At 38.2% G+C, this 27746-nt stretch overlaps 2 protein-coding genes across 5 annotated transcripts; one reads left to right on the top strand and one right to left on the bottom strand.

Moving 5' to 3' along the window:
• arel1 (apoptosis resistant E3 ubiquitin protein ligase 1) lies at positions 1-21427 on the bottom strand. Of its 4 annotated transcripts, none has more exons than XM_088647966.1 (23): positions 21361-21427; positions 19315-19679; positions 18744-18912; positions 16904-17124; positions 16154-16225; positions 15834-16060; positions 14871-15108; positions 14525-14694; positions 14005-14185; positions 13046-13296; positions 12345-12422; positions 11252-11393; positions 10815-10936; positions 10276-10351; positions 9582-9691; positions 9213-9392; positions 8837-8962; positions 5739-5868; positions 5326-5384; positions 4435-4524; positions 4148-4323; positions 2024-3803; positions 1-1792 (listed from the first exon to the last, which is right to left on the bottom strand). In XM_088647966.1, the coding sequence occupies exons 2-22, from the start codon at positions 19460-19462 to the stop codon at positions 3701-3703; spliced, it is 3069 nt and encodes a 1022-aa protein (XP_088504092.1). In that variant the 5' UTR covers positions 19463-19679; positions 21361-21427; the 3' UTR covers positions 1-1792; positions 2024-3700. The 4 variants fall into 4 exon arrangements, with proteins under 4 accessions (XP_088504092.1, XP_088504095.1, XP_088504093.1 ...); XM_088647969.1 differs by having other exon boundaries at positions 21376-21423; XM_088647967.1 differs by lacking the exon at positions 21361-21427 and adding an exon at positions 21141-21354.
• On the top strand, positions 21384-27281 carry fcf1 (FCF1 rRNA-processing protein). Its single transcript, XM_088647975.1, has 8 exons — positions 21384-21521; positions 22075-22142; positions 22597-22668; positions 23450-23598; positions 23743-23815; positions 25133-25220; positions 25823-25917; positions 26960-27281. The coding sequence occupies exons 1-8, from the start codon at positions 21519-21521 to the stop codon at positions 27006-27008; spliced, it is 597 nt and encodes a 198-aa protein (XP_088504101.1). The 5' UTR covers positions 21384-21518; the 3' UTR covers positions 27009-27281.
• Positions 27282-27746: the final 465 nt, after the last annotated feature.

The following is a 27746-nucleotide window of genomic DNA, read 5'->3' as shown; positions in this document are numbered from 1 at the left end:
TTGACATTTCTTTGACTTTATTTATCTCATAAACAACAGAGTAGCATTGCTGCCATCAAAATATTTAACAGTGCATAAAATTCAGACATTCGTTTTTGATGGCTGACAGTTTTGTATTCTACAAATCATTTTATTTTTTTAAAAAAATCACACCTTCCAGCCATAGGCAAGTATTTCACAATATTTACAGGAGTTAAAAATCTGCTTCCCTTCTAACACAGGTTTTCCCAAACCCAGCACTAAGCTCACCCATTTAAAACTGCATCTGTAGTAAAGATGGCAGGATTTTCATGGGAAAGCAAAGCTTCTTGAAACCAAAGACCTGTTGAGAATCTCGAAGTCATACAGAATTAAACTTTGGAATAATCTCACACTTTCACTGATATATTTCACTGCTTTGTTTTTGACAGAAATAGATAATTAATCGCAAAAAAGTGCATTGCTTCTGTTGCAGCATGTGAAAAGGTTCGACAACACACCCAGTGGTTTCTACTGTCTTGGCCCAGCGGCTTAATGGAACTCCTCACACGGGATGGATGCTACACACAGACAATTTTCACCATATAGTAAGCAATTTGCCTGACATTAAGAATATTTCCATTCCTGGTATATGGTGCCTTACCAGAAGGTACCAAGATAAACCTATACAAAAAAACACTATACTATTAATTAACAACCTCTTATTTGAAATGTCTCATTATTAAATACACATTTTGACTAGGTATACTATGCTTTATTAAAATTTGACATACTGAAACATAACCAGCACTGTACTGCATGTAGCTTCAATTCTGAATTCTTAACAATAGTTTTCATACCTGACAGGTTATGAAGTATGCTTGCCTGCAGCAAATAAACTAAGATGACCCCAAATTCCTCTGCATGTACCTGCGAACACATGCCTTAAACAAGTAATTCTGTTTCAGACAAGTAATAAAGATTTTAATGCTTTTATATTTTTCAGAAAAGGGTAGGAAATCACATAGAAGTAGTGTGCTATACACACGAGGTATACATAATGTGCTTTCTCTAGATCAGAAAATGAATCTGTACATCAGCTATTTCCAACACTGTTACAATATGGTAGTAACATACAGTCTTAAATAAGATGTTAATTAAGCAGACAGCTCAGGTGGCTCTGTGGTCTTATTCAATGGTCCACTTTTACATATTGCATGAATATAATATAGAAATGTGTATTTTGGCTTCCAATCCATTTAAAATAATACATTGTTTTCATTGTTTCAACATTCATCGGGAAATTTAGCAAACTAATCACAGGCATGAAGTGACAACTATTCACATTTTGGGAACGAAATTCTTCAGAGAACTGAGAGATGCATGAATAAGACAATTGAAATGAAAACCAACTTATTTGTACAAGCTGATAAACCAACAGCATTGTAACATTCTGAATGTTTGTCACTGAGATACGATTTATATTAAGAATCACTGAAATATAAACACATTTTCAGCTATTCAACACACCACGCCAAAATCAATATATTCTTCATGGCGATTTTCAAAAAATAAATACAAATAAAAATAACTATCATAAAATAATAATAAAATAAAACTTTTAAACCTTTGCATCCTGACAAAAGATAGACATTAGTTTGTACCATTAAACAACAACATGCAGTGGCTCATTTGAAACTTGATCTTCCAATATCATGTTCCTTAGATTGACCTGTAAAATAAATTAAACATGCAGTACCTTTCATCTTGCCGTCTCTTAATATGCACAAATTCATCTTGTCTACTTTACTCACCTTTAAGCCTCATTTAATGTCTTTGTAAAACAGTAAGAATACATAGGTTTATTCCATGCTGAAAAAAAGAAGAAAGAGAACACAACGTTTCGGCCGTGGAGCCTCCTTCAGGTGTGAGGTCTCACACCTGAAGGTCTCACACCTGAAGAAGGCTCCACGGCCGAAACGTTGTGTTCTCTTTCTTCTTTTTTTCAGCATGGAATAAACCTATTACTTGTTCCTTTGCAGCCTACGCATGCTGACACAGCTACCCACCTGAACTAGTAAGAATACATTACTTTTACACGAAACACAAGAAGAAAAATAAAAACAGCAGTCTAGAAAGCACCAGAATGGAGACAAAATCTTTTTGGTTGCAAAACAATATTTAAAAATCATGCATCATTAAATGTAACCAGTATGCTTCACTTCCCGCACTTTCTACCTGCTTGTTTCAGTACAGCACTCCGATTTAGATCCCCTGTAGTTACACGGATGATCCAAACCACTCCTACATTCAGTACCAGCTTCATGAAAAAGATGCTTAAGGGCATTGATTCATTGCTATATTATTATTTCTGTGATTGCACTTTCTGTGCACTTCAATGGTTACAATGTAAATGTACTGGTAACAGTAAGGCACAGAGAAAACAGTCCTTATGAGATTACTTCTTACAGCTCAGCTAACATACTCCATTCCTAAAATCTAAAGCCTAGACATCACGTTCTGTGCCTTGCTTAAGGAATTAAGCTGTTACTGATGGAGGCAAACGTTAATCTCCCTGATGAGACAGGCCAGATTTCAAGTTTAAAAGTACAATAAATATGCATCCTCTGTGTCAGTGAATTCACATGTGGTGCACTGTATGTAAGGTTTACAGCTGTGTTAATGGGGCTTCATGTCTTTACACCAACATCTTAAGTGCAACATTGTGAACTGTACAGACAACTTTGACAAAGCAATACTTCTAAATTACAATATCAAATGAACGTCATCAAACAAAACAATCAGTCTTCCCTGAAAGCATTTAATATGTATTAACATGTCTATATTTACTACTCTGTATTCATTTATATGTCTAGGATGCAAAGGGTTAAAAATAAGGCAGGTTAAAAAAATAAGTCACAGTTCAAATGCAATTAAGCCCTAAAAAGGAGCTCAACTTTATACAATGGCATTCCTCAGTGAAAAGACACATGCACTGCAGGACTTTCATGGAAATCACATTTTTAATGTTAACATAACTTAAAAGGAGATGCTAAAAGCAAGAGACATTGGAAGTCTCTTTTCAAGATCATTATTAATAAATATTCCAAATGAACCTTCAAAGCAAAGTCTTAACTAGACTACCCTGTGAAAGCTTTGTGAAAGAGGACATCACCAGTTCCTTTTCAAAAGAAAATCTATGTTGTTTCACTCAGGGTGATGACTTTGGCTAAATGATCAATCAAAATATTCTTCCTAGACCAAAAACCCAGCAATGGGGAAGTTTTCCATCTCTCACTCCTCTCCACTACCAAAATGAGTCCCTTTTTTGTAACAAATTAAGTTTTTTTTTCTTCTTCCCTGATTAGTCTGCAATTAAGGCCAAAGTGTTGTTGTTATACAGTATATTTTGATTTCATGCAAATTGCTACTTATTATTCCTGTAGTCTATGACTTCTCAAAGAGGATTGAATAGTTCAACATATTGCATTTCAGCATTGAAAAAAGCTCATTGTTCATTCAGTGTAACTCAGATTTCTCCCTCATCACTAACTCATACATTATAAAAGTATTTCTAGCATCTAGACTAAAACTTCAGTCGACCATATATACACAGCGTCTGGATTCATTTGAAATGTCAAAGCATTTTTGTTTTTGCCATCGACTTTTTCCACACTTTCGATCATCCTGCTCCCTGTTCTGTACCTTCACCAAGCTGCTCCTGCAGGACAGCTCCAAAGACTCAGAGCATCCCAAAGCCTTCACTGCCTTCACTGATGGCCAGCTTCAGCATTTTGTGCAGTTCCTCATAGGAGTCATAATAGGGGAGGCACAACTGGTTAAAACTGTGGAGTTTTAAAAAAATATATTTTGAACAATATTAGTATGAGTATGTTTTGCTCATAATTCTCTTAATTTACATAACTGAATACAAAACATACATTTTTACTGCAAAAAATGGACACTGCTATCTAAATGTCCTGAAATGCAGTTATGGAGTGTAAAAGGCTTGTGAATTGACGTGTAGTTTTTGCAATATGCATAATATACCCTGTATTGAGTCAGAAGGTGTAGGTTTTTCGCTGTTAATATACATTCATGCATGTCTGTTACCCGCCACGCATGTGTAGACGGTACACATACACGTGCCCGTTACCACGTGTACAGATGGTAAAGATCTGTTACTCACCATGTGTGTGCAGTTGGCAGTGTGCTGTGCGTCGGAGCAGCGATAATTTGGAAGGAAGGGCACAGCGTGTTAAAACCTCCTGGAGGAAGCTGAGAGGAGCCTGTTGTGAACTGCAGCAGACGAGCAAGTTCTTCCTGGGTGAAGCTGGACACTACAGCCCAAAACCACTTCATCACCTGCGTTTCACCACACATTCAGAAATCCCAATGTCAACAACTTCCGATCATTCTGCATTGTCCTTCGACTTCAGGTAGACAAAATGTACTTTAAGTTCCCCATTTACCTACCTTTTCTCTAAAGTGCCAAGAACCCCCAACAATCACAGCATGGGCTTTGAAGTCCATGACATTGATATCCCCAGTGCCACACATCAACAGCTGCAAAATCAAATCACAGGAGACATCCTGGTATTGAATGAGTTTCAGCAAAATTATCACTTCCCCTCCTGATTACATTATTAAGAACGTTTTAAACAATGGTTATTGTTTGATATTTACATAGCTCTCCTTTGGATAATACACAGGTAAACATGGAGGAAGAAACACATGATAAAGCAGTGTTCATAATGCTGTTATTTAAACGTCACTGCAAATCATAAGAATCATCATATTAAAGAATAAACATTCAACAGTGACAAGGTCATATCTAGGCAGGTCATTATTCCAGCCTCCATAAAAACGGATCATAGTATAAATTCAGGGACAACGGAGTATGAAAGGAAGTAGGACAGAGGGAGGATACAAGAGGAAGCAAAGCAGGAACATCATCATTATTCATCATATTCCTCTTCCTCTAAAGCTCAGCTATGGGACAGGACCTTTTTCTCATCAGTATTGGAGCCAGATTCTGTCTAGGTAATCGGAGCATTATTAAAAGAAAACTCACTTAAGCTTCTCTTAGTTATTTGAGAAAATGATGATGAATCCATGTATCGTGGAATTCTCAGGCTCTCTATTTCAGTGATGCCTCGTTAGAGATGATGTTCACTTAAATATGCTGAATCACCTCGGTGTTGAAATATATGAACTGCAGCTAAAGGGGTAACTTCCATAAACAGACATAGAAAAGCGATGATGATAAAACACAGTAAACATGGAAAACTGTTCACGGCATAACAAGCATAACACAGTCCACTCTAAACAAATCCATAGAAGTCAAGAAGAAGGAATTCCGCATACCTCCAACTCATTTTCATCAAATATAGCCAAGAGGTTCTCTGGAACTAGTTCATTTAAACCTAGACAAAAAAAATAAGTGAAAATGAAGCTTTCCCAACTGTTTAAACAGAGTTATCTTCTCTGGGGCACACCCGCACTTCACCCTAAGATTTCCGTAGATGGAGAAATCATAAATGATAAATCTATAGGGTGATAAGAGGTCAGCTCCAGGAACAATGTCAGCAAGAATTAAGCTAAAACATTTAAATAGACTTTAAAAATAAAAATAAATTAAAACAATGTATGATTTATTCTAAAGTAATATATTCTTTTTAAATCTGAAATCTCATTCTAATGAACCAGCAGTCTGCTATGACCAGCAGACATAGTATATGAAAAAATTGCTGCTAAAATTATAAGTGCACCATTCTCACCTTTGAGAAAATGCTCTACCTCCTCCCTAACCTGGTTGGCCAACCTATACTGTGCCAAGAGATTTAAATAGTGGATCTTGTTTTCATTGGTCACTGCAATCTGGGAACCTCCGGCGATAAGTTCCACCACCTGGAGATGTGGAAAACGGGACACTTTTTTCATTCAACATACTCGACTATAAACCATTTACTTCAAGGTCTTAGATTAACCAAACTTAATAAGAGAACATGGTTAAACTAGAGCTCAACAGCAGTCTTAGGAGTATGCTCCGTGCTCCAGTATGACCACCACATTCACATGTCAGTTCTAATTAAACTTAATATAAGACAAAAGATCATTATACAGTGCCTTGCGAAAGTATTCGGCCCCCTTGAACTTTTCAACCCTTTGCCACATTTCAGGCTTCAAACATAAAGATATAAATTTTTTATTTTATGTGAAGAATCACCAACAAGTGGGACACAATTGTGAAGTGGAACGAAATCTATTGGATTTTTGAAACTTTTTTAACTAATAAAAAAATGAAAAGTGGGGCGTGCAAAATTATTCGGCCCCCTTGCGTTAATACTTTGTAGAGCCACCTTTTGCTGCGATTACAGCTGCAAGTCGCTTGGGGTATGTCTCTATCAGTTTTGCACATCGAGAGACTGAAATTCTTGCCCATTCTTCCTTGCAAAACAGCTCGAGCTCAGTGAGGTTGGATGGAGAGCGTTTGTGAACAGCAGTTTTCAGCTCTTTCCACAGATTCTCGATTGGATTCAGGTCTGGACTTTGACTTGGCCATTCAAACACCTGGATACGTTTATTTGTGAACCATTCCTTTGTAGATTTTGCTGTATGTTTGGGATCATTGTCTTGTTGGAAGATAAATCTCCGTCCCAGTTTCAGGTCTTTTGCAGACTCCAACAGGTTTTCATCCAGAATGGTCCTGTATTTGGCTACATCCATCTTCCCCTCAATTTTAACCATCTTCCCTGTCCCTGCTGAAGAAAAGCAGGCCCAAACCATGATGCTGCCACCACCATGTTTGACAGTGGGGATGGTGTGTTGAGGGTGATGAGCTGTGTTGCTTTTACGCCAAACATATCGTTTTGCATTGTGGCCAAAAAGTTCGATTTTGGTTTCATCTGACCAGATTACCTTCTTCCACATGTTTGGGGTGTCTCCCAGGTGGCTTGTGGCAAACTTTAGACGAGACTTTTTATGGATATCTTTGAGAAATGGCTTTCTTCTTGCCACTCTTCCATAAAGGCCAGATTTGTGCAGTGTAAGACTGATTGTTGTCCTATGGACAGACTCTCCCACCTCAGCTGTAGTTCTCTGCAGTTCATCCAGAGTGATCATGGGCCTCTTGGCTGCATCTCTGATCAGTCTTCTCCTTGTCTGAGCTGAAAGTTTAGAGGGACGGCCAGGTCTTGGTAGATTTGCAGTGGTCTGATACTCCTTCCATTTCAAGATGATCGCTTGCACAGTGCTCCTTGGGATGTTTGAAGCTTGGGAAATCTTTTTGTATCCAAATCCGGCTTTAAACTTCTCCACAACAGTACTACGGACCTGCCTGGTGTGTTCCTTGGTCTTCATGATGCTCTCTGCGCTTTCAACAGAACCTTGAGACTATCACAGAGCAGGTGCATTTATACAGAGACTTGATTACACACAGGTGGATTCTATTTATCACCATCAGTCATTTAGGACAACATTGGATCATTCAGAGATCCTCGCTGAACTTCTGGAGTGAGTTTGCTGCACTGAAAGTAAAGGGGCCGAATAATTTTGCACGCCCCACTTTTCATTTTTTTATTAGTTAAAAAAGTTTCAAAAATCCAATAGATTTCGTTCCACTTCACAATTGTGTCCCACTTGTTGGTGATTTTTCACATAAAATAAAAAATTTATATCTTTATGTTTGAAGCCTGAAATGTGGCAAAAGGTTGAAAAGTTCAAGGGGGCCGAATACTTTCGCAAGGCACTGTATATAACACTTAAATCCTTCCTAAAAACAATTCTGAAGATTACAGACATTAGGCAAAATAATGGATGTATTTGGATTGGGAAATCTGACCAGCTGAGAATTGGTTAATGGAGAGAAAACCATACATAATGTGAATGCTCAAGCTGAGGTGATATAATTATTGGAGTACCACAGGTATCTGTATAGGGACCACTGCTCTTCTTCATTTATATCAATAGAATATCTAGATTCTAGTATAATTAGTCAACAAGTCAGAATTACAAACTCTACTAAAATAGTAGAAGAAGCAAAGTAAAGTTTTTTAAAAACTAAGACAAAGTCTGAGTCTTGGTAAACACCAAGTTTACCAAGATGTTTACCAAACACCCAGATAAGTAAAGAGCATTACATGCAGTTAGTAAAAACAAATTAACAGATGGAAATGCTAATCTTGAAAACGCTACTTAAGAGAAGACTTAGGAGTTCATGTTGACATCAAGGAAATGAGAAAGAGCATTGAAATATAATCAAATATTATATATTATATCAAATACATTTAAAAATGTAGAATTTAAATCAAGGGATGATATATTAAAATTGTACAATGCACTGGTAAGGCCTTATTTGAAGTGTTGCATACAATTCTACACACTTTGTTGCAAAGCAGTTTAGAAAAAACAACCAAACACATCCCTGATTTTAAAGGACTAAAGTGACAGGCTAAACAAACTCAATGTCTTCAGACTTGAATAGAGAAGATTACAAGGGGACTTGATTATATAAGTCAAAGTACTCAAAGCTACTGATCAAGGCAACATGACAGACTTCAGAATCTGTAGTGAAATATGAACCAGAAGACCAGAAGACCATGTTGAAAAGGAGGGAAGAAAACGAGGTATGTTTTTGCACAAAGGGTTTGGGAGTCTGGCACAAGTTATCTTCCCATGCTGTCAAAGCTGGTATCCTGGCAACTTTTAATAAAGGTCTGAAATCTGTTTTGTCTTTTAATTTCACATTAATTTTAATTGCACTTGTGTAATTGTAAATAACTTAAAAATACTTGCATTCACAAATACAAGAAAAAGAAACTGACATCTTCCCCTTTCATAAATATTGTAATCTATTAAATTACATTTTAGAAAGTACCTTCTCCAGGTGTCCAGATCTGTTATATTTTTCCTCAGCAAAAACAAGATCCATTTCACTGACATCATTGTTTAGGATAAAGCAGACTTTAGTTTTATAGAACTCCTGATCGTCTGTTTCAAAGTACTGTAATAAAAATATGGAAATCAGGATTTTTTCTTGTAACCATTAGATCTGATATTTACTCAATTTTGATCAAAATCATTTAATACTATCAAGCTTAAAATCATCTGCTCACATGAAAATGCAGCATGCAATTTCTTTACATTTCTAAGCATTTCTTTACAAACCAGATGTTGGAATTTAAAAAAAAGCTAACACAAAAGCTATTACAAATATTGTGTTAAACCTGAGACAAAATGATTGCTTTCCCCACCTTATAATTCATACGGAGGCCAATGATCTGAGCCAGGAAGGAGCGTGTAAACCTGGCTCTCACCAGCTGTTTGTATGCTCCACCCAAAGCTGACTCATACAAGCACTTTCCAACCACTCTGCCTGCAAACTCATACACCTTCAGGCGCAGGTGGGGTGGTCGATCCGCGTTAGGGTGGACCTGCATCCACAATGACATGAACGACTGAGGTCTGTATCTACACGCACACAAAGCTTACGGGAGAATTTTGTTTCTCAGTCACAGGTACTTCATAAAACAATGCATGCCATTAAGAGTACATGCAGTGTGGCTAACATACTTTAAAAAACAAAATGCAGCCTGAAAATAATGAAACTAGCAGCTCCTTACCAGGCCCTGGTTGTTATCACTGAAGCGTGTGAAGAGCTGGTTGGAGGTGTCAAACAGCGCCTTGCAAATGAGTTCAAACCACTCTCTGCGAGGCCCCCCCCAGTCCAGGGCTGCAGAAACAGATATCGTTCACAAAAGACAACATATGACGTTCTCAGAATTCAGAACACTAGAAATATCCCCGGGCTTTTGCACTCTTCTTTTCAAACGTGCATGACTGCAACTCCAGCTCTGTATGTTGTGCGATTATCTTCTGCTCCTTTTCTAATTTTCAGATGTTACTCTATCGGTTATGACTGACTGAACCCTGTCATTAAATAACCCGATCATTTGAAAAAGAAACCAGGAGAAACATGTGAAAGTGCAGAAGTGCATGAGAACACAAGGCACTTCTTTATCCAAAGGGTTGTGGCAGTATGGAATAAGCTACCCAGTGACCTTGCTGAATCAAATACCCTGAATTCCTTCAAGCAGCAGCTGGATGTGATTGGTGGATAAAGTAAATACTACCAAATGAGCCATTTGGACCAAATGGCATCCTCTTATTTATAATCATTTTTATGTTCCTGATTTTGTTTTGCATGAGTAATGAATGTGTTTGCAATCTGCAGCAACACGGCTAAGAAAACCACAACAATGCTAAAATTACCCAGTCTGTGAGTTATAATTGTTTCAAAATGCCGAAATAGCTCACCTTCTTCATCCTGGAACACCACCTCAAGGTTCTTGCTCCAGTCTGACACTGAGAAGTTCCGTGTGGCCTTCAGGGACTGAGGAATAACACCATTTAATTACGTTTTTGCGAGAAGAAAAGATAAAATAAAACACAACAAAACAAACCAGAACATTAGAGGGTTTTGCTTTTGTTTTGGGGGTTATTGCTAAGGGTTAGAGATCTGACCTTAGAGTTAAGGTCATTACACAGTACCAAATTCAATCAAAGCTTCAGCCCTCCAACAGATTATACAATGAGCACTTGCTACTGAGTTTTTTTTAATCAGAGAAAAGCATTGAGAATCTAGGAATCCATACTTGCCAGTAAGTGTGGGATTTGCTGTTTGCAAATGGGTTATGAAATAATCTGGGCTACAGTACAATATTTTCTATTCAGTTCCCAAATTTCCTTTTTAAAAGCATAGGAGTATTTTGTACAGAACTGTAGGGTGAAAAGATGTTGTGTGGAGAGGCTCCTCCAACTGTCTTCACTGCAGTAGGGCTGCATTGCCACCTCACCGAGTCAAGAATAGAGTGGCGGCTGATCTTCAGGCAGGTCTTTGTACGAGGTCTTTTGGAGTGCAAGTGCCTCAGCTCCCGCTGAAAGAAGCTCACTTTGTCCTGGAATGTTTCCGAGCCTCCTGTTTAACACGCACACAAATCCAGAGAAACACAGCGCTCAACTTTTAGTTCGTCTGACTAGAGGTCAGAAAATAATTGCTGTTTTTCCTTAATAAACAGAAAACATAAATAATTCCGCTTTAAACTTTATTTTATTCGCTGGGGAAAGTAGGGCAATCTTTTTCCTCCAGGCTTGTGCAGACAGGAAAGGTTCCGATAACACTGTTCCTCAATATTTTATCACAGAGCTGATTCACCTATCTCATGGCGTTTTTCTCTGCTATGTTGGACAGTGCCAGTATTCAGTCAATGGAATAATAGCCCATTAAACTCACCAATATTTTTGTGCAGAAAGCGGATAAAAGTTGCAGCCATTATGTTCCTGTCTTTACAGCTCAGTTCTATTGGTGGCTGTATCCCATCATCCACCACCAACGTCAAATATTTGTGAATGGGGTCTGGACCATGGTACGAGAACTGTAAATCAAAATGATGTTTCAGTAAATCAAAACACAAACATCAACACAATTAGGGATAATAAATCTTTAGAAACAATTTTAACATGGGTAGCCAAAGTGAGTACGGAAATATTTATTATGACACTAATAGTATACAGACCTATTTGTAGTTTCAAGTGGATACGCAAATAATACTAAATGAATCTTGAGTCTGAAAATTAGTTTTCAATGTTCCTTCAAAGCAAATGTGCTGAACAGGTGATATACTATCAAAGGAAACTTAATTATAACAAATATCAAATTTAAAAAAGGTGCTTGAAAATTAACAATAGTTTTTGAGCAAGTCCAATGACATTCTATTGAAAAGTCATGACATAGGTAAATAGCAATAAACAGGGTTGATCAAGCATGGCTCTTTTGTTAAAGACACAGGTCAGCAGTGTATGTGACCACTTCCCAAAGAGCCATGTGCTGCTTATCTGTGACAGATGCTTTGCAGCAGGTTCCAGGACATCCCGGGCAAACATGTGCCTGGTCTCTGTGACCCACAACTGCCAAACTTTGTTTTGGATCATTCTAAAAACATTCAATGGGGCTCACGTCAGCTGAGCAGGTAATTCACGAACTGTCACATTCTCATCAGGCAAGCAAGCCCTCGTTACACAAGCAGCAGGTGGAGGCGTGCTGCTGTGTCAGGATGAGACAGCAGGGAGGTCAGCAACTGAGGTCCCAGGACCTCATCAATGTGGCGCCATGCAGACCGGCAGAGTTCTGTGGTGACGAGAAACTCCTGCCCAACATCTGAGCCAAGCAGTCTGTGACAGGACACCTGACAGCTGGGCAAGCAGTCCCTGCTGTGCCAAATACACATAAGAGCTATTGCCCTCAGAGCTGCCTGTTTGACTCCTTCCACAAGCACCATCGTTACTTCCAATTCACATTGGAATTCCAACATCAAGCTGCCACCTACCTTTGTTCCTGGGCATACTCTGAAGGTATAAAGGCGCCACGGAATGATTTTCAGGTAAAACTCCTTCACAGAGAGTTGCTTAAAATGAACAACAAGGATAATGTTAACTGATCTTAAGAGTTACATCCTCATAAAAACTTTACAGTATCATAGGGTATGTATTTCTCACGTAAGAGATGAGAGTCCAGCAGACATATTCCATCTATTTACAGTTACAAGGGAATTCAAAATGATGATGTTCTTTGGCAATTCTGAAAATACTGTATAATTACAACTCAAATATGGGGATTATGAAAATGTACACAAATGCAGATGCTATTAACTATAAACAGAGAGGGACCTTCTGACAGAAACACAAAACAAAATCATAAAAGGAGTTAGTTCTTATCTCATCTGTTCCATTCAACCCCTCATTCTCTTTTCTTGCCACACATTGTACAGCGGGGTACTTTTTGCTAACTATTTTTGTCAGCAGAGTTAAATACAAAAAAAAAAGAAAGTAACACGCCCAGCTTTGATAATGCCTGTTAGGGATCTCCCGTTCGTAATCTAAGGAATGTGTGGCTTTTAAAAGCCAGCTTGATTGCGAACTTTAATGCAGCCCAACAATGGAAACCCACACAACACTGCAGAAGCCCCATCTTACATTAAAACAGATCCTACGTTCTTCCTGGAGTGCCCCTCATCAACAAGAGCCCTACCTTAGGTGATATGTAACAGTACACCTTTTTTGGTTTCTTCACTTTCTCCGGCTGCCCCTCAGACGGGGAGTCCCTGTCTTCCTCTTCGTCCTCGTTGGCGGTGGAGGGCCGCCTCTGAGGCGCCAGCAGTGAGGAGGCAGGCAGCTGCCATGAGGCGTTGGCATAATTCCCTGTGCTGTACAGATACGCCTCGAAATAGATGCTGACCCCCGGGGTGGAAACATTCTTCTCCACGCAGTTCTTTTCGTTTTCTGTTCGGGGTCGTGGGGGTGGAGTTTGGTGGGGAGACAGGGTCATGGGTCAGTAAGTCATGTCCTACTGCCCCGAAGCAGAAGCTTTTCTAAACATTTCTGTTCTACCGAAGTGAACCGGTGAATAGCGCTCTAAAGGTGTCTGTGTGTAACAACTGCCGTAACTGATAACTGTTCACTTAGCCTCTCCATATGAAATAATCTAAAAATATGACTCACTACTCAAACAGCTTCTCTCAAGCTGCTAGATTTCTGGACTTGAGTCAAGATCTGCTCATTATATCTGGGACCCGGGAGAAAAGTTCTCCTATTGAGCCCACCTGCGTTGTAAGTGGATTCACCAGAGTTTGGCTGTGTGGGGCTGACCCTGAGTTAGTGAGGCTAAAAGCATGATGGGGCTTTAAGAAAGGAAAAATCGAAATGTCTATCCTAAGCATGGTCATGCAAAAACTTCTCCTTCGTGAGGAGTTTTTGCTTTGCTCGGTCTGTGGTCTTGGGTCAACCATGATTGTTGAAACTAGAGAGTGAAACTGCTCAGTTGACACCTGTGACACTGGGTCAGGACTGGGGTTCAAGTGCTAGCCTGAAAACAGCTTCAGTACGCATTGCTAGTTAGACAAAACAGGGCAGGAAGTCCAGGCCTTCTTAAGACTACCTGAACCTCTCCTGTAGCATCTGGGCTATTTCCAAAAAGAGTATTTTACTCACCACTCAGTACAATTACATCAAACTCTCCGTTGCTAATGGGCTGATTCTGGTAAGAGATGCAGGTTCGAAAACATCCCTTTTTCCTGATGGTCAGTCTCAAGAGAACTTGGCAAAGTTCCTTGTTAGATGACACTGACTTGCAGTAGTAATCTTCAGAGCATTCTTCATCTTGAGTACCAAGCTAGCAAGAAGCAGAATAAAATGGGGGTGGGATGTACTGGACAAATTAGGGATTGAAACTAGTGCTCTTAAAGATGATTCTCAATAAGTGGTAACATTCTACTTTTCTAAGATAAGCTAGTAAAAAATACAAAACCTCATATGAGGTTAACTGATGCTTACTTATCAATTTACAAATTTTGACTTCAATCGTTTGTAACCTTCCCTCAACAGTGGGTGTAACATTCATTAAAACATGTTTTACATACTGTAGTTCAGAGTAATTACTGAACACTGCCTGCTGTCGGCATTTTAGTTATTGCTATGTGCCAGTGTTAGGAACAATTTGCTGGCACCTTACCGGATGGATCCGTACGCTGTAGTTATCTTCATCAATCAAAGAGACCGAATTGCTGGTGGGATTGCCATATTCATCCCGAGGCTCAATCTGTAAAGTGTGTTGCTGCCCATTTGTCAACACCAAAGTGGAAAAGTGGGAGGCAATCTTTGTTTTTGAGGGTACTACTGTGCCTGAAATACAGAAACACAATGGATGCTGACATTTTCTAAGCTCTGGTTTTCAGATTTAACAAACAAACCAAATAGTTTTCAAGTAGTTAGCCTTGAAAGGTGAAACAAAGAGGACTGGATAAAATCATAGAAGAATGGAAGTGTGCGTTAAACACAGCACAACGGAAAAGACAGACCTGGCTGAAAGATTTTGTAGTAGGGACTATAGGCAACGTCTAGGCCCCCAAGCTTGACGGTTATCTCATAGCGGCCAGCTTTCCTGACCGTGAAGGCCACTTTGACCACGTTGGAGTTGGGCTCCTGAAGCACCTCCTGTGTGACAGGAATGTCCAGCGCCAGTTCGATGTGAGAGATGTGCACTCTCAAGCCCACCAGCCTGTTCGCCGGATACGGCTGCCCATTTTTATAAAATAACTGGAAAACACGGGGGGAAAAAAGCAGAATAAATGTTACTCGACATCTCTTTTTGTAAAAAAGAAACCACCAGCTCTATGCTGTTTTGACAATCACCCAATTCGGAATTTGCAGTCGATTATGACTTGGTTTTGTAGTGACAATCCTCCACTGCAGGACCAGAATGGGTGACAAAAGCTACTGTACACACTGTGACATGTCAGAAATAACTGTTCTACGTTACACCTCAGGAGTGTCTGCAAGGCAGGGATAACATTATTAGAAACAGCCAATGTGCCAGAACTTTGTTTTTATATGTTGTAATCGCCACTGATAAATACCCATTCATTGTAATAACATGAGGTGTCTTTGGCTGTACCCAGACTATCAAACCCTCTATAACACTGCTGTAATTCACTGTTCTTCTAGAAATGGCCTGATTTCTTCACAAATTAAAACTCATTTCAAACCTCCGATGCACTGCACTGTGAATCCTACCATCCCTACATGGTAGAATGGTGCAGGTGTAGAATGCATACATTTTTAAGCCTTTAAAAATAGTTTTAGAAAAAAATTATTGAAGAGAAGGATTAAAAACACAGCATGGGTACAATAAATGTGCACTTTTAAATTCCTTGAATGAAACAATAGCCTGGAGTCCCTGCACAGTGACAACCAGTTAAGATGACACCATGGAAAGTTCCTTCTCATAGAAATTTGAACATCAGATGAAGGATGGGCCGTACTTGAACTCTGAAGGCCATAGTGTGGCCCACTTCCTGAGGGTCCTTCCAGTCCCAGGACACCTTGCATGACCTAGGGTCGAGGTAGTTGCCACGGACATAATCGTAAATGCTACGGTCTCCTCTCCTGCCGCGGTCCTCATTCTGAAGGAAACTGACAACTCGAGCCGCAAGCTCGCACAGGAACTTTATTGTGAAGACAAATGCGATGATGGAAACTGTAATTCCACCTGAGAAGGAAAAACAGATTGTCTTCAGGAAACCCAGCCCCAGAGTGGTTTTCTCAAAGGATTCACAACGCCCAGATCTCCTCGCTGACTCACCAATCACGTAAAACATGAGGTCCCTTATCAGAAAGCACAGTGCAACAGTACAGCCGAAAATCAGAGCACCAGCTGAAAAAAAAGAACAATAGGTAATGGACATGAACAGAAATCCTAAAATGTAATTTGAATACACTACTATACACATTGTTTCCATGGTAAGAAGTAAAATTGTTGAGCATACTTCAGTTTTACTTCAGCAGGTGTCATGAAGAACACCAATTTTAATGGGATGTTCCTCCAATATAAATTCAATGACATAATTAAAACATGTCAAATTGCTTATGTGCTGAAAGTGAGGAACCACTTCTAAATTGCACTGTAAGGCCTGAAAAACAAGATTTCTGACTGAGAGATGACAGTGCAGGTAGCGGTCAGTGGTGCTGCACTACAAAAAGCACTCTATGTAATGAAATCAAGCTTTTCCAGTAAATAGCACTATACCATGGATGAAAGCTCTTGGACTCGGCTTAAAGAGGTTGTCTTATTGTACAATCATAGGCAGAATACAAGACTTACACTATATTGTAAAAACCTCTAATTGTAGGATGAAGCTAATGAAGTTTGGTAAGATATCTTTTCACTGTATAAGATACCGTACCAACTCTTCTATTTATCTTACAGCATCACTGCTGTTGAAAACAGTAAACTCTTTTCACCTTGCTTGCCTTTAGGTCATTAAGGAATATGCTGCAAATAAGCAAATAATGCAGTGGAAAGACTCTGTATTTTTTACTCCTGGAAACCCACCTATAGACCACTTCTCATTCAACCTGCGTTCAGCCAGGCTGTGCACCAGCCTTGTCTCGTAGTCCTGGTCCCGGCGCCCCCGAGAGGCCTGGAGGACCTTCACACCTGTGGACAGCTTGATGTAATCTTCGTAATAGTATCCCCAGGCAGCGAGTGAGAGCTGCAGCTGACTGTCAAACTCAGCTAAGTCATCCAAGCTCGAGCAGCCCAAGGACTTTAATCTTCAAAACGAAAAAAGGAACCAAACATTTCGAAACACAAGTAAGCTTCATAGCATTCAATCCATTTCACAGGTCACACACTGTAGTACACTTGCTTTTCAGAGAGCTTTCTGAAAAGTATTAAGAAAAAAAACCTACTTCCTCCTAAGCCTCTGACTGTCACTTCCTGTTCGGCAACAGGGTAGGTTTGAATATTAAATATGGATGCATTAACAGCTAATGTAAACTTATAGCAAGAAGTTTTTCTTTATGGAAAGAAACATGGTTCCCATTCAACTATCAAACTATCATCAAAGAGGAACCTCTCCTTGATTTACAGTTAAGATGTGCAAATATTCTACTTGTCTTCTCAGGTCAGTTTCTTGAATTTGGCCAGCCAGCACAAGAAGGAATATTGGTGTAAAGTTCAAATCAAACATAATAAGAACCACCAGTGTTTCTTACACATTGTTGGCTCTTAATAAATAAGTCTCCAGGTACAGCACAATAGATTACAAAAGCAGTACAGCTAGTTTGAGTGCTTACCTTTCAATAAAAGTGAAAGAATGTTTGATGAAAGGCTGGTTTTAATGAAGTCAAGGCAATTAAACGGAAAGCACTACGAAAGTGTAATGCTTCTGGCTCTGAATTTCATTTAGTTCAAACTGAGAATGTCAAATTTCTTAAAAACACCATAAACACATCAATACTGCCCTCCTGTGGAAGAGGGAGAATTACAGCTTTCAATAAACATCATATTAACATCTGTTACTATTGTTATTAGGCCCCATTGTCAATTGTGCATATTGATATATTTAGATTTTGTGAATCATACATAGCATGCTAACTAGGCCTTCTGATACAGTTTGTTTCAAGCAACCAAAAATCAAACAAAATCAATGAGGCTCTACTAATTTACACAATGGCATGTGGAGTGAGCAAGGCAGACAACTTTGACTTCTCTGTCTCACACAGAACAAAAAAATCTCTTGACACATTAGAGTGTATTCATGCTTTAGACCTACAGTTTATACCATTACTTTGTTCGGATCTGTTACTTAACATCCACCCAATCTGGAACTGCCAACTGATTGTTTAACATCTCAACACACAGCAACAGTTCCTGTACCATGCGGAGAGAACAAGCAATGGCTTCTGGGCCAGTTACTTATCAAGACAAGTGTCAAGTTCCACGGTGCCCTACAGGAGAGCTGATGCCCACTGGAGGACCGGCAGTCTCCCTGACATCACTGCAATCCCGCTGGCAGCCATGAGGGCACAGAAGCCGCTATTTGCTAAATAGATGCAAGAGCCCTGGGTGACTAACCCCAACCTTACTGCTAGCTGGGGAGTCCGAGTCATGGTCAGTTCAAGCTATATTAACATGAATTTGTTTTCTTTATTTACATTATGTGACCTTTGAATGTCATTTCAAATACTATCATGTAACAAAACCAAACAAGCACTCTAATATAATGCTGACTATGTCAATCATTGTTAAGTGATAAGAGCTAAAATTACTATAGCAACTGTAGCACCGTGCTGCAGCAGATAGAATAACACATGGTATCAGATTCCACATAAGTTTACTTCTCCTTGCTGTTGTCAGTTTCAGTGTCTATAAAAATAAACAGGCTCACGTGTGGTAGTAGTGCTCTAGACCTTGAGAGCACAGCCACTCCTGAAAGGCAAAGTCACGGAGCAGCTGGTTCCGAGACTCCTCAATTTCCTGCCAGTACTGTGTCTCCTGCAGAACTTCCTCCAGTCGAGACAGCAAACTTAAGGTCAGCTCTTCAAGGGACTGCACATCTACACCAAGACACACAGTAACTCTCTCAGGTCATTCAGTCGTTATACTGGACACCAACACACAACAATAAGCACAAATTACGTCCACACAGCACCAAATACAAATAGAATGCTAATACTGAGAATGTGTGAAGCAGTCAAAAGGTTCAATGGATGCTGTGAAACTGAATTTTGGGCTGGTTTAAATTTCTACACTTGCTTCAGATTTGCTCCTCGATATCTGTACTCGTAAAGAGAAATTAAAACTGTTCAATAATGTCTAATCTTCCTTTACTCTGCACAAACAGTAAATGCATTCCTGACTACAAAAGCACTCAGAAATGTTTCAGTGAACTACAGCAATTGTAATGGAGGTTTACACTACAATGGAGATGCTGATTAAATCAAATCTTTTCAACTAACCTTCAAATATGTCTTTGTATTCGGAAAGGCTGTTGCCATGGAGCCATTCTTCAATCTGATTTTCTTTTGCTTTCTTCCACCTGATTTCCCAGAAAAGAACCCACAGAATCGAACAAAAGGCAAAAGTCAGCAAGAAGCGTCGGTCCATCAGACCATCTTTAACTCGGACTTGGCTTTTTTGTTTGTTAAGGAGCCAGATTTAACACTGGGAAGCCGATTTTCATAGAAAAGAGCGTTTAGAGGAACAGAAAAATGCAGCCCCTTTGCACAGGATTGCCACGACAATCTACCGCCACAACGGTCAAGGTCACTCACGAAATCACAGATTAATTCAAGCACTCCGTCAGTTTCCTTCTTCTGGAAACCTGAAACAAAATTGAAACATAGATAATATACACAGATATCCCTAAACTTGAAGACATTTTTTTTATATACTGTACACCTTGATGATCTGATGTAATGGTAAATAAATTCTTAAGAAAAATACCCATCTGCTTCTGTGGAATCTAGTATGTTAACCATTAGACATGGAGATACAGCCAATGTTGCATTGATATCACAGTGTGAGCATCAATATTAATAGACATTGCAAGAGAAGAGTGCTGGGTGATTGGAGACGATATGTAATCTGGTTTAATGAAAAATGAATGTGTAACCCTGACAGTATTGAAAAAAATAGGCCTAAAAGGGAAAAAATAAATTATACATATGGTATCAATTTCAGAAAAGACAAACAAATTTGCTTCCCCGTACTCCAAGCAGGTATTTAAAAAACTGCCTGAACATCTGAAATGGATCTCGAAGAAGAAAGCCTTTTTGATCAAAAACAACACTTAATTAGTAAAGGCTAATACAAAGATCAGTGATCCAAGCTACCTGAAAATCCATGCAACACTCAACATTGCACACTACATTCTTCCTGATTTTAAAGAGATACAAAGCTAGTGTTATCCATCCAAATTAATTTAGCAGAAAAAAAGTTTCTAATTACAAATTTTAATGAGCACGAAAGAGTAATCAAAAGCTGAACTCTTATAAATGAAATCTTCCTGATCTGATTCAGAAATGAATAGCTCAAGCTAATTTCCAACTAAAACATCATAAGAACAGTCTGACTTATCATATCTGTTATATCATATAACAGATATTTACCTATTATAAGGGAAACATGAAAAAAAATATCCCCTGCTTTTTATACAAATTTGTGCCTTTAACTTTAAGGGATTCCAAAGTATTGTTTTAGTGGAGCTGAAAATGTTTGGCTAGCAACAGTAACAGATTTATTTGTAAGAAGAGATACCGAAGACTGGTGTCTTCAACATACTAAACATTACCAAAGGTCGTAAGGAGTTCTTAAATTCCGGTGGTATGTCCCTAACGGTGGTCAATATGCTAAATTCCAAGAAACATAAAGAGAAATCTATTGCCTAACAACGTGCTTTTATTTGGTATTCAATGTTCTCTCGAGAACGTCGAAAGGGACAATCTAACATTATTGTAAAACTATGGAAAAAAATGAAACTTTGAGACAACGCATGCACAACAGACTACACTGCTGGACTACAAAAGAAAAATAAGCAAGTCCCAGAGTAATTTTCTCAGATTTCGATCCATTAAAAAAAAAACTAATGTATCAAAGGTTTAACTTATTATTTTGATACAGATCTTGAATAACTGAATACATTACTGCCAGTGAAAGGAGTCACGGTGACCTGGAGACAAACATCCTAATTTGTCATTTTAAAAAACACGCTAATACGATACAAAAACAAATAAAACATCTGGAAAAATGTATATATATATATTATATATAGCGATGCACCCACCTACAATATCAAGAAACCCGTAGCAAGACGCACAGTACTTATCCCTAGCTTGCTGTTAGTATCCTGCCAGCATTATAAATAAAGCTAATGTCACTGACCTCTATAGATCTGGTATCAATTAAGGTAAAAAAGAACCACTAACATGATGTCACAGACAATGCAATAGATTTTCACAATATCCACAATCCCCCCCCAAGTCAACTACACACTTCTTCCCTACCTTGAGAGTATTTACCTAAGCACCTCCGGAAGAGACGCAACGCACGTAGGAAACAAGGCGCAGAAAAATGACGTACAGACTGGGGCGATTACTGGTGACGTTCCCAGAAACGAAGAAACACGAGGTTAGAGGAGGGAGGAAATAAATTGTTTTTAATCATGGTAAGTTATTTACAGTTTGCTGTGTAAATAGGAAACACAGGACTTAAGTTGTAATTCATGCGTTTCTTGTCTTGAATTAAAGGTCAAAGTTGCCTATATGTGTTAAATCCTCATTTTTAAGTTGTAAAAATAACTCGACTTTGTACAAAAGTACAAATCAAGTTTAGTCTTTTTGTGTTAACGAAATCATGTAATATAATAGAATTATAGGCTATGCTTATTATAATTATTGAAAAAACGTTTAAATGCATTGTTGCAGAATTCTCATAGTTTATTATACTTCATTGTATACTCGTTATAAATGTTTTATAATAATTTACTAAAAGTGGAATTTTAAACGTTTCGTTTATATTGAGCTTCTTGATCTTATTACCTGGTGATTTCGATGTTGTGTTAAAGTTATTGCTAAACTGTACTCTTAGGAAAATCACGTTTTTTAGGAAGTTATAGAGAAATGGGGCATTTCGCTGAAAACTTAAAGATAAAGATTAATTTTCTTTACGGTATCTATTTTTGTGTTGGGAAAAAAAACATTATTTTTATCGATTTGTAGGGGAAACAGAAGAAAGCAAAGAAATATGCGGTGATGAAAAGGATGATAAGCTTGAAGGATCAAAGGCTGTAAGTTTGTGGTGGAATATTTATAGTCTATTTTAGGCCAATTATTCATATTACAGTGAATTTATAAATACTGGAAATTCAGTCACATAAAGTATAAGCTGAAGATGTAGACGAGGTCAGTTTCATCGAGAGGAAAGAAATACGGCAGTTTAATATACTGTTGTAACTGCTATGTGTCATTCTGTTCAAAATATTAATTCCAATTATGAAAGAAGTAGTACTTTGCATTATTTCCACAAAAGACTTACCTGGCAGTAAGTCTTAATAGGTCCACTGATATACTGAATGTTATTTTGGGTCCAAACAACACTCCATAATTAAAACATTCTCACCCATACAAAAAGTGTTTTTTTTCTCAGCAAGTATCTGTAAATACATTTCCAGGTTTCAGGGTCACTTTGTACTTGAATTTAAAGACCGATATTGAGAAATCTCTGAATACATTCTTTTAAAGAAAACCGGAAGACCGAGCTAAAACACAACAGAAAAAGAAAGAAGACCCATCTGCAATAAAGGAAAGAGAAGTGTAAGTAAAATTCTAAAATCAGATGGAGATTAGATTTTATTGTGATTTAAATCACAGTCAGAAAACACCGAAGTCAAGCATGTGTTGACAGAAGTCAAGAATGTTTGCTAAAAATGAAAAATATAAAAAATGCGGGAAGGAAAATGAGTATTAGTTTTTAATGCCTCTGATTTACACTCGTGCTATGATCAGGGGTTCCCATAGTTTACTAACTAAATCAATCAGTGGAAAGTAAATGCATTTATGTTTCTCCTTAATGAAACAGGTTCAAGTCAAACTGTGCAGTCTATAGGAAGATATCACTGTTCATTACAAAGTGCCTCAAAAAATCACATGTATTTATTTTAAAAAGATGTATTCTATTTCATACTTAAATGTTGCTCAGGTTTCCTCCCACAGTCCGAATACAAGTAGGTTAAATGGCTTCTGGGAGAACTGTCCCTGCCATGTGTGTGTTTGTGTCTGTGTGAGCCCGTGATGGACTGGCATCCCATCCAGGGTGTATCCTGCCTAGTGCCCGTTGCTTGCCAGAATAGACTGCAGCCGCCCCACAACCCAGATTTGGAAGAAGTGGTTAGAAAATGTATGGATGGATTTAAATAATTATAAAAATAATTTTGTTTAATAAACTGTTTTTAGCCTAGACACTTTACTTAACTGTTACCCTCTGCATCACAGAGCTCTGGATTGTTAATGCATTCAATCGACCTATCACTGTATGGTTCAGCACACAAAGCAGCTTTGCTAACTTATATTATTTTCTTTGTCCATATTTCTACAGTACCAAGTATCCCTCCTGCCTTTTCTTTCAATACAACACGCAGCTGGGTCCTCCTTACCACATCCTGGTGGACACTAATTTCATTAACTTCTCCATTAAAGCTAAACTTGACATTGTGCAATCGATGATGGACTGTTTGTATGCTAAATGTAAGTATCTCATTTAGAGAGCCTTATTACGTTCAGTCGGATATCGAAGCAAAAACTGTATATTCCTTAATGCCATCTTTTTAATATACATGACTCTTTCTGTTATAGGCCAGTTGTGTTAATACTGTTTTTTTTTGGGTGTAGGCATTCCCTGTGTCACTGATTGTGTGATAGCAGAGATTGAAAAACTGGGACAGAAGTACAGAGTTGCTCTCAGGTACTGTTTTCAGTAAAATTACTAAATGTTTTTGTGGAAAAAAATGGTTTACTCTTGGAAAGTTGGACAGCAGCCTGTGCCTGCTTCATGGTTTTAGCTGTTTCTTCTTGTTGCTTATTCTCCAGTTCAGCAAAGTCTTCTTGACCGATATACTATGATTCTATCCTTTTGTTTAACATTTCATAATGCTGCAACATACATGTTGGTGTGGATGTTTATTGAAGACTGAATGTCATGGATGGTTCAGATAATCATTGGTTTGTAAGAAGTAATTAAAACACAGTTTTCTTACTCACTTTCTTACAAAGTTGCAAAACTATTCACTGCATGAATGCTCTGTAACTGGCTTCCTATGAGGTTTCATGTTGATTTCAAAATCCTCTTGCTCTCCTATTAGTTTCTACATGGCTTGGCACTTTAGTACCTGTCTGACTTATTAAGATAAGATCACTTTATTGGCCATATACAATTTCTTGCATTAGGAATTCGTCTTTTTGCATACCCCAGCTTGCTCTCCATGAGACACACAGACACACAAACAGGGAGAGAAGCTTGGGGTCAGAGCACAGCGTCAGCCATTGTACAACACCCCTGGAGCAGCTGGGGTTAAGGGCCTTGCTCAGGGACCCAACGGAGTAGGATTCCTCTGTCGGCCGCAGGATTTGAACTGGCAACCTTCCAGCCACAGACGCAGATCCTTAGCCACAGAGCCTCCACTCCGCCCCGTTATCTTCCTACTCCCCACCTTGCAAAATTCATTTGTCTGATTCTGGTCTCCTGCTTGTCAATTAAGCTTGTTTCTGCTCTGTGGGTGACGGGGCCGTCTAATGTTATTTCCCAAAGCACTGGAATATCCCCAAGAATATCGAAGATGCACTTATGAGTGCATTCAAATCTAGACTCAAAACTTTCTTCAGGAAGGCTTTTATTTAATCGCTGTCTGTGTCTGCTCCTCGTACCTTCTGTTATTTCTTATCGCTTGTGTTTATTTACGTGTGCTAATTTTATCTTCTGTCTTTATCTATTTTTTTTCCTTGCAAAAAGCGCTTCGAGTAGTTACTTTTATTATTATATATATATAATACATTATATATCGTATTATAAAATGTAACTAATCCCGTAATAATAAATGTGCAAGATTTGAGTCTTGTTCCCAGTACTTTTACTGTGTGTTTAATGCTGTGGTGAAGACCGTGGTTATGATGTATTGTTGTGGTGAAGACCACACTGTGGATGCCACGGTTAAGATGATATTCCCTCATGGTTAATGAGACCAGGGTTTGGATGAAGGCTAAAATTAGACATATTTCACTGCAGGATTGCCAAAGATCCTCGGTTTGAGAGGTTACCCTGTACACACAAAGGAACGTATGCTGATGACTGTTTGGTTCAGAGGGTCACACAGGTAAGCCAGGACTATATCTTCTTGATCCCTGTTAATGATCTCTGAACAAGGTTTAGGTTTCGTCTTCCACAAAAATCAGTGTGCTCTCAGCTGAAGTCAGATTGTGCTAATTTACAAAATATAGGGATGAGAAACAGTTTCACAATTCTGTCTTTCACTTGAAGTATTAACGTCCAGTCATATTAATGGAACAATTTGTAAATTTGTTTTCCATTTCACGGTTTGTTTTCAACTTTCTGCTTTCTACCTGTGGCACTGCTGCAAAGTGGGGATCAGGGCAAACAAGATGATGTGTCTTGGTGTACTGATCTTAGTAATGACAAACTTGCACTTTTTTTATTGTGAGAATTCTGTCCATCTCACTTCACCTGGAAAGAAGCTTTGGAAACTGGTGTTTGTTTCTAAAGAGAACAGTAAAATGTGGGCCAGTCCTGCTCACTGCTATATAACCCGGGTTCTTTTCTTTTTAGAAAGATCAATTAATACAAACTAGATTGTTGAATTAATTATGGTGATTACATTCCACTTGATAATTAACCTTTCTGAGCTTTTTTTTTAAAGATTTAACATTTGTTAAATTTTTAAAATAACTTTTTTCACAGCATAAGTGTTACATTGTTGCAACTGTGGACCGAGAATTGAAGAGGAGAATCAGAAAAATCCCAGGAGTCCCTATCATGTATATTTCTAAACATAGGTAAGAGTTTTGCTGACTATAGGAACTTCCTTCACATTTTTAGGCAGATTGTTAACTCTTTGTCTGTGACAAAGCTTTAATCACCCAGTTAATCTCTTAGCTAATCTCTTAGTTAATCTCGGATAAAAGAATTACTTTAATCAATTAATCTCTTAGAAATTGGAAACATTTTAGCCAAAAGGCTCCAAAATATACCTGCCACTTTTCCACAGAATGTCCCAGGAGAGTTGTTTTGGTAGGGTTGATTCTTTAAGCTTTCCCAGCATTCTGGTTTGTTTCAATTTAGGAGTGTAATGGTGTTTATTGGATGTGTTCAAGAAATCGTTGTCTCTCAGCATAAAAATAGAAACTCCTACAAATGCTCTGTCCTTAGTAGACATGCTTGTGACTACTACAATATGTCATAGTCATTAATTCACCAATCAGAGAGTCAGGCATTCCACATGTCTTATGTTTAAAGTATGGAACTATCATGGCTTTTAATATCATTTTCCATGCAGTAGTCCTGGAAATATCAAGTACTGCAGACCTCTCATCAAATTGTACTTGAAATCTAAGAATTTAAGCAGGTTTCATATCAAAATCACAACACTTGCATCTATACCTGTTATTACCATCTTATTGAAGTCCAGTTCAAGTTAAACCCTTTAATATAAATAAATTATTAATGTACCATGGGTGCATATATCCACCAAAATATTTGACTACGTTTATCTTGCTGTGCTCTGGGAACAACTTGATAAACTCTCATATTAAGTGCTATCTGATCATTTTCAGAATTGTCACATCATGTTACTTCTATGTCATTTAGTGTTGCTTTATGACAATCTTAAATCCAGCTTCTTTCTCAGTAAAGGATGTCTTAAATTTTAAGAACACCTGCTTCTGAAGTATTCGATTATAACAGCATTGGAGCAGAAATCACTAATACCCACTGCCTTTTTCTCTTGAAGCTTTTAAATGAAAATCTGCAGTAGTAACTCACAGTGAGAGTATTACATGATGTTGTTTTTTAAGTAATGGGAATTTTTCTTTTATGTAGGTACAATATTGAAAGAATGCCTGATGACTATGGTGCTCCACGATTGTAGCTGTAAGTGTATGGAAGAATGCGGCCAGCTCAGACAGATGCTTCCTGTAGGATAGATGCCTTTTTTGCACATTCCAGTTGCAAGAGACACGATGGACTACAAGTATCTAATTCAATACCAGTCTTAACTCCCCCAGTCTCTTGGATGTCAGGCTTCAATGAGGCTAATCAAGATCACTCACTGTAGAAGACTTCACTGTCATTTGGATGATTGGTTGCGATACAAAACTGCACGTAATATATGAATTTAAATAAAAGAAAAAAACTGTTGGTACTCTTGTGATTAGATTTATTTTTCGCTTTGATTTTTTTCTTTAAAAGCCTATCTAATGGCTGAATGTGTAAAAATTTGCCTCCAATAACAGCTTTGCTGTAGCATCCATACAAGGAACAGAACTTTAAACAATTTAATCTGACAACTGTATGAGTTTATCTTGTTCATTATAATTTCATTGAAATTAATATTTCTTATTAGTAACTTTAAAATACTATCTTTCCCTTTTTTGCAGTCTGTGCACATGCTGCTGTACTGACTATTTTTTTAGATTCGGCTAATGCTACCATTACCTGGTGCCTGAAATGGAGCACTGGATATCTAATGCTTACAGTAGTATTTTTACAACCAATAAACACTACTATTTCATGATAAGATGCCTAATAAAAACTAGAGTTGTTATTTTCCATAATGAAATTGAAAGTAAACAATTTCTGTTTATAACAGTAATGATGCCTCACTTTC

Source organism: Lepisosteus platostomus, chromosome 10 (genome assembly GCF_059453375.1).
Source record: "Lepisosteus platostomus isolate fLepPlt1 chromosome 10, fLepPlt1.hap1, whole genome shotgun sequence".
Taxonomy (NCBI): Eukaryota; Metazoa; Chordata; class Actinopteri; order Semionotiformes; family Lepisosteidae; genus Lepisosteus; species Lepisosteus platostomus.
Note: the sequence above shows the minus strand (reverse complement) of the source record. Positions and strands in the feature narration are given on the sequence as shown.

Excerpts from the sequence above, each read along its gene's own strand:
- arel1 (XM_088647966.1), bottom strand. The coding sequence starts at position 19,462 with ATGGACCGACGCTTCTTGCTGACTTTTGCCTTTTGTTCGATTCTGTGG. Across the intron at positions 13,297-14,004 it reads TGATGTAATTGTACTGAGTG|AAAACGAAAAGAACTGCGTG; the intron begins GTGAGTAAAATA and ends GACCCCGAACAG. Across the intron at positions 9,692-10,275 it reads GGTGTTCCAGGATGAAGAAG|CCCTGGACTGGGGGGGGCCT; the intron begins GTGAGCTATTTC and ends CTGTTTCTGCAG.
- fcf1 (XM_088647975.1), top strand. Across the intron at positions 22,669-23,449 it reads GCAATAAAGGAAAGAGAAGT|TACCAAGTATCCCTCCTGCC; the intron begins GTAAGTAAAATT and ends ATATTTCTACAG. Across the intron at positions 23,816-25,132 it reads AAGTACAGAGTTGCTCTCAG|GATTGCCAAAGATCCTCGGT; the intron begins GTACTGTTTTCA and ends ATTTCACTGCAG.